The sequence below is a fragment of the Argentina silus genome, assembly GCF_951799395.1.
Source record: "Argentina silus genome assembly, chromosome: X".
Classification (NCBI taxonomy): Eukaryota; Metazoa; Chordata; class Actinopteri; order Argentiniformes; family Argentinidae; genus Argentina; species Argentina silus.
Window position 1 is genome coordinate 21198398 of NC_139653.1, and position 13559 is coordinate 21211956.

The window sequence follows — 13559 nt, forward strand, 5'->3', positions numbered from 1 at the left end:
GAAAAGGGCAGAGAAAACAAAACAGAGAGACTTATCTGCGTTACTCTCTGTGTAGGCATCCAAAATGGTCATTCGATGACTGTGAGGCTGTTATTCAAATAAGAGAATATTGGATTTGATTCCCAAATGAGAGAGCTGCTATTCTTACTGCAGACAGATAAGAATAGCATGAAGAGTATGGAAGCTAAAGACTGGTAAACAATTCCATTCCGTGTCTGTTTGTATTACTCGCGCAGGGAATGGTATTCTAGCATGATCTGAACCTGTGCACTGGTGTTGCATTGTGCCCTCAAGTTCTTAGCTAATTAAGTAAAGGAGTTGCCAGAACAGCCTGAGGTACTGGTATTAAGGTACTGGTATTAAATGCTCCCTTGCTTTCCCACCTCAAGATGTCCACCTCATCAAGCTCCATATTCACATATAAAGGCTATCTGAAGCCTTGGGTTAGGAAACAATTAATAAACAATTGTTATAAACCCTCATGAATCATCCATCTAAAGCTGTCGAACAGCCTCTTCCTAACATGGCACCCCTCACCATTTTGGACCAATCCAGAGAGTGTTGATTTGAGACCATCCTGACTGTTGTTCCCAGTGGTGCTGTCACATGGGAATCCTCTCTGAGTGTGGTAACACCCTAAAAGCTGGGAGAGTTATAAATATTACTGCAGGAGCCAGTCTGGCAGGTCTTGCAAGATGTTACGCAGAAAATAGCTCCTCTCCATTATCTTGGTAAAATATTGATGGTAATTAAAGTATTAAGTATCTTAGTAACAATTGTTGTAGTTTGGAGTTTCGTATCTTAAGGCCTTAACTTACAATGTTATTTTTCATGCTTTGAATAGATATTTTATTGCAAGCAAATGTGCAAGAACTACTGTAGTGCTACAGTATGTCAAGACGCATGTTTATTTGAAGTGAGTTTCACATTATCATCTATAGTACTAAGTATAAATCAAATATGATTTACTTGTGTACAGTTAGTGTACATAATTCATATAAATATGAGGACTTATAGCCAGTGAAACAGTAGACCTACAGTAAGAGAAGAAAGCAGAGGTGGATCCATTAATCATTAGCCAAGAGACTTAACTGTCTACCTGTGGCAGTTTTGTAGCAAGCTGACACTGTAATTGCATGTCATTACAAAGAATTACAACACATCTCTTTTTTGAAGTTCATAATAAAATGCTGTAAGCTGGAGCTGGGATGACATCAGAGAGGGGAGGAGAAATGTTCACACAGGCCTCACTGCTCTGTGGGCCAGAACTATTTATCTTGGGAAATAAACTGATGTTTGAGTGCAGTATCCATGCTGTAAATTACATTTGCATGCACTGTGCTGTTTCTTACCGTGGCTGGCCAAGCCATTGAACAGTGTCCCTCCTGAGTGCACATTTGTGTGTTCAGGGCATGTGGTCATCAGCCTGAGGCAAGCTCTCTCAGACAGGCGGGGTGTCTAGAAGATTCTCTGAGGCACGGGGTAAGGTCTGTCTGTTTCCCAGGACTGTTGTCTTGTTTACAAATCACAACTAGATAGCGTGTTAGCCAGACCCCCATTTTTAGTCAACAAATTCCTCCCAGATTAGGCAACAGTGCTCTGTCTCTGCCCAGTGCATCTTGCATTCCTTGGACAATGACAAACAGAGCTGAGTCCAAGGACTCATTTCCCTCCTCCCTCCAATCTGCTAAATTAAAACACAATTAACAGTTTCTGGCTCTCACTGAATGACTGATCTCATACACTGGCAAACTGAATGAGCTCATCATTTCTGATGCTCATGATGAATGAATGTTTGCATTCCAGCACAGTTGGCCTGTTTAAGAATAGGAGATGCCCTTGACATCTCAGCTGTGATGGCCTTTGGCATGTAGAGCAGAGTACAATTACCTGCTTAATGGGCAGACCGTCGCTCTATGCATTGATGAATCAGATGTGCACCAACCAAGGACCTAAATTCTCTCTGATGTTTATGACTACTATACATCAAAGGTCACTGAGCCCTTGGGCACCGTTCAGGTCCAAGCCTAACTGAGAGGTGAAAACAGATAAAGCTGTACTAATTTGCCTTGACATTTTAGGGTTAGGGGTTTTATTCACTTTAATACTAGCTACACATTAGGCTTCAGTAGAATACCTCCAATCAATAACCTCAGTTATGGTGCCAGGGATGGAGTCCTTCAGGGCTTTTCATTGAAGAATAACTATTTTCCATTTGACTTCCTTTCATTAACCACTTATCTCACTGCCTTGGTTTCCTTTTGCGTACCTGAGGTATAGTTTTGAATACCAATGTCGACTGTCCTTTGTGGTGGTAGCATATTAATTAGATTTTATCAGGGCAGTGCTCTATAAAAACAGTGCCGGCGTGCTCCATCCTTGATGTTCATCCGGGTAGTGTCAGTGATGAATTATTCAATGCAAAAACGTGAAATGTAATTCATGTCTGCCTCATGTAGAGGTAAAGTGAGAATTTAGGCATGTCTGTCTTAACCTTCTTGTTTTCTTTAACAGGGAGAAACCTCAACCTTGTGGCCAACGTTGTGAAGCGGCATTTCAACCTCAGGTGTATAGTCAAGCAACAGTATGGAGGTAGGTATTGAGAGAGGTTGCCTCCTTGGTCCTAGGCTACATGACGGATGACAAGAGTTGTTTTATTATTATTATTGCCCTTGCTCCCAATATGCATTTATGACCTGGAAGGAAACTTGATCAGTAAATGAATCAGGAACATCCAACTCAGCTTCTCACACTCAGATATTCTAAAGGAAAGATACAGTCATGTGGTCACAGAAATTTAGATTTTTTCCTCCCCCCCTGTTGACTGTTTCTACCTGTTATGGGTGTGCTTGAGAACAAACTGCCATTTAGTGGTTCCCTTGAGAGCCTTCCTTTTTGAGGAAGGTTGTGAGAATGTATATCTCCATGGCCCATCTACAGCCTCTGACCCAGAGCCACCTTTTCATAGGACCAACATGACCCTCTTCCCCAGTAAATGTAACATTGGCTCCCTTAGGACCTCTATGTTAGGAAGCACTGACCTGTTAGAGGCTTAGATGACAGATTCACTCATCATCTCTATTACCGATCAAATCAGACATAGTCACTTAGGGTTAGGGTAAGCTGTATATGGTTAACTATGTGGAAGTTGAGCAATGTATTGTTGTCATTTGGATGAAAAGCTAAATAGTCTGGAAAAAGTATATTTAACGACTATAGTATCTATGAAAAGTCTGAGAAAAGAAAAGATGTCCAGAAGTTTGGTTTGGGTTGACATTATTTAGGAAACGTCCCTGAAGCTGGAGCAGGATATATTATAGCTGATAGAGCATTCCAACTACTTGAAAATCAAAGACGTACTCCGCTATATGAAGTCTGATATTTTTTAAATGATTTGTGAAATGACCTAATATTTAATACTGTCCACATGCCTCAGAGACCCAGGAAATTGTCTGTAAACTGCCATTCTATCTTTGGTTTGAGGGGTCATAAATATTCGTAGCTTCTTGATGGCCTTGCTAACCTAGACCATAATTCCCACTGATTCATTTTGAATTTGTCTTTTTAACTACCATGGCCTCTGTGTTTTTTCTCCCCCTGCCCCAGAGTTGCGTGTTTTTCCTGAGCGTTATGTCGTGTGTGCGAGCCGTCCAAAGGATGCCTCAGCACTCCATGGAAACCCGAGCCTGGCCGCAGTGAGCACTGTTTATACTCCCCTATTTCCTCTTCCAGTCGCATGGCAAAAAAATGAGCATGGGCCTGTGTGTTATTATAGGGATGCGCTGCCAAATTGTGCTCCCACTGTATATGCTGGCCGTGTTTACTTAGTGTGGCCTCTGAACTTGCCGGGGCTGCTTCCGGGCCGGTCCCCACTCCCAGGGATGGGAAAGAGAAGGGAAGAGACTGTCCGAGGCTTCGGGGTCACCCCCTCCTAGAGTTGGGGTCAAGGGACATGCCTCAAGCCTCTACCCTCATGTCTATGTGTTTATTATTACTAGTATGGCAGCCTTGACACTAATAATCCCAACAGTATGACAATTTTTTGGGATTGTGATTAATGCCTGTGCCTATTTTACTTGATATGGTTACTACTGTGTGTCAGAAGCGATGCTATGCTTATATTTTGGATTCTGATGAGGTAAGGCAGTTGAACTAAGCTCATGAGGCATGTATATGTTATACAGTATTCTTCAATATAATGGCTACATATAATTATTTTAAAAGTCCAAAAAAGTCCAACAAATTTTTTCTTTCACTTGCACATTGACACACAATCATTTACTGTTCCTTCTTGTGTGGGCAATAATAAGATTCCACTGGACCTGTAGCTGTCTGGGTAGCCTGACATCATTCATGGTATTCAGAGGTACTGTGTGTTCCACTCTCGCCCATGTCATGTGGACTTACTGTGCACTTTAGGACGTTTTCGTGTCCAGTCATGTTACAGACAAGGATCTTCCGGATAGTGCTCATTTGAACCCATTCTGTTCTCCCCAGAGGACCCTGGGAAAACTTCGACGATCCTCTCACCTTGGCACTGACATCAAGGAGGACGTCTCTCTCATCTATCCCATGATCAGTGGTGGTGTTTTTCTATGAGGGCTTTTGCTATTGTTTCTCTTTGAAACATCTTTTTGCTCTCCACTTTGGCTTTCCATGAAAGCACCAATTGTAATATATTTAGTGGAGCGATGCAGTCGTCAGTGAAAGGTTCAGATTGTGTAACCAATTTTCCAGTTGAGGAAGGCATAGCTCTCGATTGCGTTCCCCTCCTCAGGATGTGGTTCTTTGGGCTCGTACAGGCAGAGTGGATTGAAGGGATGGGGGTGGGTACAGGCAGAGTGGATTGAAGGGATGGGGGTGGGGAGTCTTGTGGTGGAGCTCTCACTTGCCCAACCTCAGAGAAGTGGGCTGAAGTTTTTCACATGACAAAACAATTATTTGTTTACCTCTTTCACTCAATTTGTCAGAGGGAGTTTTTTGCTGTTTGAATCTAGATGAAAAAATGTGGTTTAGCAGAACGATTCACAGAACTGATGTGAAGTCATATTGTTGCAGTATGAATGATAATGGGGTCATTGGAGTTGTTCGTCAGATGTAGTCATATGTTTATGAGGGGTCTTTTAGACCACAGCGTTTGACAGCATGAGCTTTGGCTCAAAGACACCACATGTTTCCCAGCACTCGGGGAATTCAGAGGTCTTTGTTTAGATTCAATGTGTGATTTGTGGAACAGAAAAGTCTTTGACCACCATGGAAATTTAGCCTCACCAAATTTGCACTTATTGTAAGGTCAATGGGTTATGTTGTGAGGGAAATACAGTGACATCATGGTTAGTTTTGTGTCCAGTGAAAGCCAGCGTCACACTCCCATACCCTAGTGTGTTATATGTCTCGCATAGTGGGCTCAGATTAGTCATATCCTGAGCTGTGGTCTGGAGAACAGGCCTGGTTGAGAGGTTTAGTCATTTCCAATGCACTACAGAGAGGGGACTAGTGCTCAATAGGGAGCAGCTTGGGGGCAGCCCTTAAATCACAATGGCAAAGAAACACAAATGTGTGGGAATCAGAGACAAAAGAGATGTGTCCATCAGAGGCAAAATGTTGTGCCTTTTTGTAGCCAGAAGATTACGAGTCAAATAAAAGAAATGCTCCAACTGTGAGTCAGCACCAGCAGAGACAGAAGAAGTGGTGAGAGGAGCCTGTGTAGTGCTTCAGACCTTGAGTATTTCTAATACACTATACTAATGTGTAGTGTATGGAGCTGGCTGAGTGGGCGGCCGAGGTGGCTGGCGTGCTGAGATGCAGAAGGTTGGATCAAAGGCAGAGCAGATGTGTTTTATGGACCCCCATCCCTCCTCTGGAAGAGTCTGTGTGTTTACATGTGAGCTCAGCACGACTCTGCTCTCCCCATCCCTCCGTATCCACCAGGTCTCTCAGAATGGGCTGTGGAATGGCATCCACAGTCTCCCACGCTCTGCCCCACCCAGGTCCACCACATGCTTACACTGAGTCTGTTTTGTCAATAGACCAGGTTCATCTTTGGTATGTTCATACTTGAGCACTACTAGATCATTAGTAGTTGTCCCTGCCACCCCCTTCCTAAATTGTTTCGTACTTACACTGTACTCCTCTTGTCTTATATGACTAAATGAAACTTACAATATAAAAATAAAAAAAATACGTTTTGTTGCCTGTTTTGATCTTAGTAGATTAATAGTTTTACCTTGAGATGGGTGGGGATGGATAGAGGAATTCTCATTGTAAGAGATCAGAGCCATCCTTTTTATACAGGTATATGTCCATGCATGTCTGTTGACGTTGGAAGATGTGGTAAGCTAGCAAAAACTAACAGGGCATGTTTTCTCAGTGGAATCAGGGTGTGGAGACAGTAAAGTGGGTTGTAGAATGCAGCCTAGATTCGCCAGCATGTCGCCGGGAGACGCTACACTGACGGTGTGTAGCACACAATCTATAGTGTTGTTTTCGTCTGCACTCATTGGTGCTGATGCAAGGGTTCGGTTGACTGAGTGTACTCACATAATCTCACTCAAAGATGTTCCAGTGGAAAGAATGAAAGAGTGATTCCTTTATTATTATTGCAATGCCTTGATGTTCTCTAGCATCCAGAAAAGTACCCTTCTTCACATTACACTGATTATCTACACTACGCTAGTTGATGCACTGTGTTTGAGCATTTAAGATAAGACTCCAAATGCAATTGTAATGCAAGGTTAATGTGGCATTTTCTCACCTTGGCAGAGATTTTTGCCAGAGCTGCACTCTACAGAATGGACCTGTCAAAGTATATTAATGGCATATACTGTACTGTATGGCCATTACTTTAAACTCTACCTGCAATAGATAACCCATATCTTCTTTCGAATCTTAATGTTGTTCTTTTCTTATCTGAGATGGGAGAAGAGAGAACATCCTCCTACTGTGTTTTATGCTATTACTATCTGTCCTGTTCTTTTTGAAGTTGTATCCAGTCTTACATAGTGAACAAAGATGGAGTCCAGAGAGTGGCTATAAGGCTTGGTCATTTATATCCTTTAAAACCAAAGGAAGCACTATATCCTTTAAATCCATCCTTTCTCTTTTGCCAGCCTTATCTTTACATTATCTGACAACCAGATGTGCTCTGAGCTGCTGTTATGGGACTGAACTGTGAGAGGGTTTGGCCTCTTGTATAAATGGGGTAATGTTAATGTCGACGTGTTGCATCATGGAGAGCTGCCTGCGAGGTGTGTTGATGTGCTTTGTGTGTGGGCAAGCAGAATGGCTGGAATTGGGGTTTCAAGTCTTTTTGCTCAGGGTGAGGTGGCTGTTGTGTCTTATTTACTACTCTCTCTGCCCTCCCCTCTCTTTTTCCTTCTCCCTCTCTTTTTCTCATTGCATTGTTTTGATGATTTCGACAGGAACAGAGACATTACTACAAGCAAAGTTTTCCCAGAGAACCTCCCATTGCCTTCTTGTTGGTTTTTCTTTCATGTTGATTTTCAAACAGTTTTTATACATATTAAACAGCTTAGAATACATATCAAGGCATTGCAATGCAAATTATCGCTCCCACATCTTTTTCAGAATTAGAGAGAGAGAGAAGAGAGAGAGACTGTGAATATCCCCTAAAAACCAACCCAGCCTTGGTTTTGGGTTGGGGGGAGCACTGAGAAATCCCTAGCCCACACTGACATGATTCCATCTCCACACAAAGAGCAGCTTGTGTGGCCAGTTCTAAACCAGGTCTAAACCTCCATTGTGTGGCCAGGTCTAAACCTCCATTGTGTGGCCAGGTCTAAACCTCCATTGTGTGGCCAGGTCTAAACCAGGTCTAAACCATGTCTAAACCATGTCTAAACCTCCATTGTGTGGCCAGGTCTAAACCAGGTCTAAACCTCCATTGCCAATCAAGCCACACTGCCGCCACCACCAGGCTTCATTTGTCCTCCACTTACTCCTCACATGTGTGTGAATCTTAGTTGTTTTATTATCTTTGGATTAAATGTTCAGTTTAGCCTCAAATTATCTGTTTGTGATGGCTCCTTATCTTGGACCAGTGCTATACTGACTACACTAGAGTCATGGGATAGTCATTCGCTTTTGTGTGCCTTGAGTCCATTCCATGATAAAAGGCTATTGGTGTAGGCTACATGCTCTTTCTTAAAACATGACTATTTATCTATTTAACCCACCCATACCTGAAAAATAGTCAATATGATAGATATGCCCCCCCCCTCCATGCTCATAACTCTTTATGCAATAAGTTTGGGTTAAAATGATAGCCTTTCAACCTCAAAGTTCTGCTCAATTACCCCTGCCCTCCCTTGTCCTCCCAAGATGGCCCTCATAAGCACATGTTCTGTTCTGGCTCAGCCAAGGAAGGGAGCCATGATTGGCCTTCATTAGATGCCCGTTGAAGGCACACGTTGGTGAGATTCAATCTCTACCTCTCTTCCCGTTCTGCCTCGGAGCGTGCCCTGCCCAGCTACTATATTGAAATTCAGGACTTCAAAGTGTGTGTATATTGAGCTGAATTGTTCATTACCTTCTGCCTCTCCAACCATGTCATTCTTTTCTGCCTATCATTGCATTTTGCTCCTTCGCTACCCTCTACAACACTCAGCAGTGAGAATTCCATCTCTGAATTAATGACTCCCTTTAAATCTCTGTTTTAACATGTCCACATGGTTTCACGTTTTAGTAATTCAGCCTCAGGCAGCGAGTTATAATCTGGGCCTCAGAATGGTGACGACAAAACAGATCACTCTTGATTGCTTGGTGATTATTGTTCACAAGGCAAAGTCACTGTTGAAGTCACTCTGTTGAACAGTGTTAGTCAAATGGAGGAATAATTCTCTGTGCCAGCTGGAGTGTTACTAAGTGTCTCTGGATGCATGATCACAAACATTTCTCATGTACTATGTCACAGTTAGAAATAACCGTCTGAAGGCACTAAGATGCAGCTTATGAGTGAATGTTCATCAGCAGGGACCCCAGTAAACAATCCATGGAATCACATGAAACGACTAGACACATGGATTCATGGACACACTCGCATGCCCTTAGGGTGGAATTCTAACTCGAGATCCGTGCAGGTGATTTGAATTATCGCGCAAATTTCCCATCGACATCAAAATGATTTGCACGAATGTCAGAGTTACATCTCGAGTTAGGATTCCACCCTCAATGTCTAAATGTAGTTAATATTGCGACCTGTGTTTAGATACTCCTATCATAAGAAGAACTGCTTCTTTGGCATAAGTAAATATAGTAATGTAATCCAACCAGCACATTTTGTTGAGTTATTCACAGTAATTCAAATGTTTTTTGTATGGTGTTTTAGATGGTGATAACACTTTGCCGTTGAGCAAACCTTTCCAGGGGAAGCCAGTGATAATATTTTTTGTTTACACTGATTCCCTGTCTTCTCTAGACTGAGCTGGACGAACAAAGCAGATCAGAGTATTTTTCCAGACCGGGAGAAACCCAAGAGCCATTAAACAGCTCCACAATAACAAAGAGGACTGTCCTTCAGAAGATGTAAGTATGATCTAATGCAAAACTTTCCAGCCCAACAAGTCAAGATAATAAGACATGAACAGATACATGATCATCCTCTCTGTTCTCTGTCTCAGAGTCAGGCAAGCCAACGCCCAGCCGGTCCCCTGTGTGTCCACCCTGGGGGAGCAGAACTCTGACAGGACAGCCAGCCCCAGCGAGCAGGGCCCCGGCTCAGAGACAACCCCACCTGGCCAGGAGACCTCAGAGACAGCGCCCCTGGTGGCCATGCCACCAGGCCCCACATCACTCACTGAGCCCAGAGAAAAGGCCGAAGGCATGGGAGAAGTGGGACTGACCCAGGAGCAGCAGGGTGAGAATGGGCTCACAGGCTGCACTGACCCCAGTCAGACTGGCCAGAGTCAGAGTCATGATGGTGGTGATACAGTGTCCTCACAAGCCAAACACAGCCTGGAGACCAGCAAGAGCGGGAGGCGCAAACCCAGTATCTTGGGGGAAGACCCTCCCCCTGAGAGGGCCAAGAGAGTGTGCCTTGGAGGACCTCCAGTCTCCTCCAGTGAGCTCATAACACAAACACACTCTGCTGAATCCTCCTCGCAAACATCCAAGCATGACCCTCTTCCTCCACCGCCTCTTCCTCCGGTCAAATCCAAAGCCAAGGCAGAGTCTAAGGCTTTCCCAGCCCCAGAGCGGACTGAAACCACACTGGAAGTGGAGCTGCTTACTCCAGGGAAACAGGCCCAGAGGCTCCCCCTCACAAGCAATAACACGGAGCAGACAAACCAAAACAGGCTGGCCGCAAGTCTGAGAAGCCTATCTGTCAAGCCTGCATCCTCAGGCTCCTCTATTAGTTCCAGATCCACAGACAGAGAGGAGGGGAGCGAAAATGTGCCCAGAACATCCAGATTACGACGGCTGAAGAGGTCCTGAGGGGGAGAGACGCGCTAGAGTGAAGATGCCTGACGCCATGGAGATAGAGTTGATATTGTGTCTAGATGTTTACCCTACAGTCTCCTCCACACTCACATTCTCATGTACACACACACGCATACGCACACACACACACACACACACACAAACGCTACAACTTCAACCAGTCATTTACAAACAGTCACACTCAAAAGAACAAATGCTTTAGTGGCTTTGAGTTATGGATTGTCAAATAGTTGAAATGGGTCCAGCAAGACCCTCTCCACACAGAAGAAGCAGTCATAAGACACTTTCAAATGAAAGAACGTCAAAGACAAAAACCTTTTAATTGAAGTTTAGATTTGGTTTTGTTTTAAAGATTTGGAATTTCAGACAGGCAGGAGCCATGCAGTACGTCATGGTTTTTAGCCTGAAACACTGGCTCCTACGTGTCTGAAAACTGTCCAATTTCCCTGCTTAAGCTGTAGTGTATGATTGATTTCTATGTGTTTCCAGATTTACTTCATCACCCTCTTTGTTTTTCAAACTGTATTGGAGCCTCCTTTTTTATTTTCTGGTTCTCATGCACATGCATACTCAATAGTCATCTCCCAGGGAGCTTATCTCCTAGGTTTTCTCATTGTACTATTCACTCTAAGTTTTTACTTAATGTGTTTCTATAAACTTTCTGAATATGTGTTGGTACAAACAGTGTTACTATGTTGAAACATTCAATGTGTTTAAGGGTAATGGATGGGTATGTGTAAGAGGTGTGAGAGATTTCTGCCAGCTTCACCCTCATCGCTGTTTGCCTCTCCTTAAACCACCACCCTGCACCAGTCAGACTCCACAGAGATGGCAGGCTGTCCAGGCTAAGGCCAGGGGCCTATGAGGGGCAAAACCAGCCTCTCTCCATAGCCCCTCTGCCAGATCGAGCCTTGGGCTGCCGGGGGCCAACTGAGAAACAAACTGGCTCTGTGCCCCTCTTTAAGGTCGAAGACGTTCCAGTAGATGACTCACAAAGCTGCCTGTGCATGTCACTCTTGATTTATCCTTTTTATTTTTATAGAACGTTTTTTTATGGTTTTAATAAAGATGTTTTTCCCTGTGAAAAGAGTCCCTCTGTCTTTATGGAAATATACAGTACAAAAGGGCTGAAGATTCAAAGGAAGGAATCAGTGAGTTTCACCATGTGTTTGTCCATTGCTTTACTGCATGTGATTCTAGTTTCTGCTAATGTTTTTGTAAACAGCTAACCATCACTACTGCCAAGTCTAATGATATGATCATTGAGAATATCACAAATAATACTCATGAGAAATCCTGAACTGAAGCTGTCAATTGATAGCACTTCTATCACAACCTTTGTTTTGCATATTGTTTCTGCACTATTTCTTATAGCATTCCCCTATCAGCCACGGAATAACATTGTCTTTACCATGCAACACTCTGAGGCTTCCAGATAGAAGACCATTCAATCACTTTTGAATCTCTTGATGCTTGACATTATATCTGACAGATTATCTGGATGTGTTCAAGGGCAGATTACATTGCATTTCTTATATGTGGACCTGGAAGTATGTACCACATAGATGAAACGAACGGATAACATGGGTAGTTTTCATTCTAAATGCATGATAGATTAAATGGATTATAGGCTACCCATAGTATTGACATGACTGTTAGGGGAGAAGGTGTCTGAAATATTAGTTCTATTTTCAAGGCCAGAATCTTTCAGCGCAACTGATGGAACATGACCTGCTCATTGTCAGGCACACAGCTCTTTTACTGCTACTTCACCCATCTGAGCGCAGACAAGACATCGCTCCAGCGTTGTGGTAATTTCACCTTTTACCACAGACCAAAGGTTTAAAGTAACTAATTACCACTACTCACATTGCTGTAGTTGAGTTGATGTGTACTTTTTTTTTTAATCATCCATTACAGAGTACAATGATATTTATACAGTAGCAGCATCATACTGCTACCAGCCCAATCATACTCAAACTGCTCACCCAATCATACTCAAAAGCGAGCACCAGGCCTAAACAGGCCAATCATATCAAACCATGCACAATGATCTGTTATAAGATTTTATTTTGATGATGATGAAATGTAATAATCAAGGTAATGTTTTCATTTTTAAAGTAACGCAAATTACTTTTACTTCAGTACTTTTTTACTCCTCAAGTTGTTTCCTAGACTTTAACTTTAACTTTTACTTGAGTAAAATCTCACTCAAGTAACATCCTACTCAAGCAGAAGTACTATTTCAGTACTCCTCTTTCAGTACTCTACCTCTGCCGCTGACACAAATTGCCAATAAATACGCCTGTGTTTGGACTTGTGTCCGTGTTGCACTGGCTGAAAATACAGCCCTTATTTTTCATAAGGAGACTACCAAGGACAATCTTAAGGAGAATAACAAACAAAACATGACTTTTATTAACTTGAATGTATTCAGAGCTATCAGCATTAAAAGTTGGAGTACATTCAGAATGATCCTTTTGTCCTCAGTCTACCATAGACCCTACTGGCATGAGTGGAACGTTGAGAAAACCTCTGTTCAAGAGCTGAACAATTATTCAGCATTGACCTCATTGGTCAAAGCCACCATCTCTGCCTATCCCCCCTACTGTAGCTAAGTGCTTGGTGTAATCTGAGCTGGGCCATCATGCCCTCTAGTAGAAGCCCTCTTGATCCAATTCTGTCCTTATCAAGGGAGAGACAATATGGCGGATTAGGGAAACTGACCCTGGTATTTTAACTCCTAATGTGTTTAAGATAATTCTCAAGAGGTGTTCATAATCTGCTGCCTTGGCTTGAATCCTTTTAAACAGCTCCTGTAAAAGATGTGGTCCTAAGCCTGTTTCAACACCACCACACCACTATCTAGGCCCCAGAGGAGCATCAGGTTTTGATTATACAGCTGCTACTTAGACCACCTAAAAGTGCAGTAATACCTTGTGATCATGTGAGCTAAGGATATTTCTGTCACAGTGGCTGTCTTCAAGACAGAGTTGATTGAGAGAAGGCTTGCTCCAACGTAATTACTTGAAAACACATTTCAACAGAGACCGAGCTTTCTTACTCTGATGTCTCAACTAGGCCTAGTCATTCCCACGCTA

The 13559-nt window shown here is 43.0% G+C and overlaps 1 protein-coding gene across 1 annotated transcript in view; it reads left to right on the top strand.

Moving 5' to 3' along the window:
* The window catches only part of slx4ip (SLX4 interacting protein), a 34158-nt gene extending 23189 nt beyond the window's left edge, over window positions 1–10969 (top strand). The window contains exons 4-7 of the mRNA XM_083696405.1: window positions 2515–2592; window positions 3607–3695; window positions 9437–9543; window positions 9639–10969. Of these exons, the coding sequence (XP_083552531.1) occupies window positions 2515–2592; window positions 3607–3695; window positions 9437–9543; window positions 9639–10452 (1088 nt within the window). The 3' untranslated portion in view covers window positions 10453–10969. The remainder of the gene's footprint in view (window positions 1–2514; window positions 2593–3606; window positions 3696–9436; window positions 9544–9638) is intronic.
* The last annotated feature ends 2590 nt before the right edge of the window (window positions 10970–13559 follow it).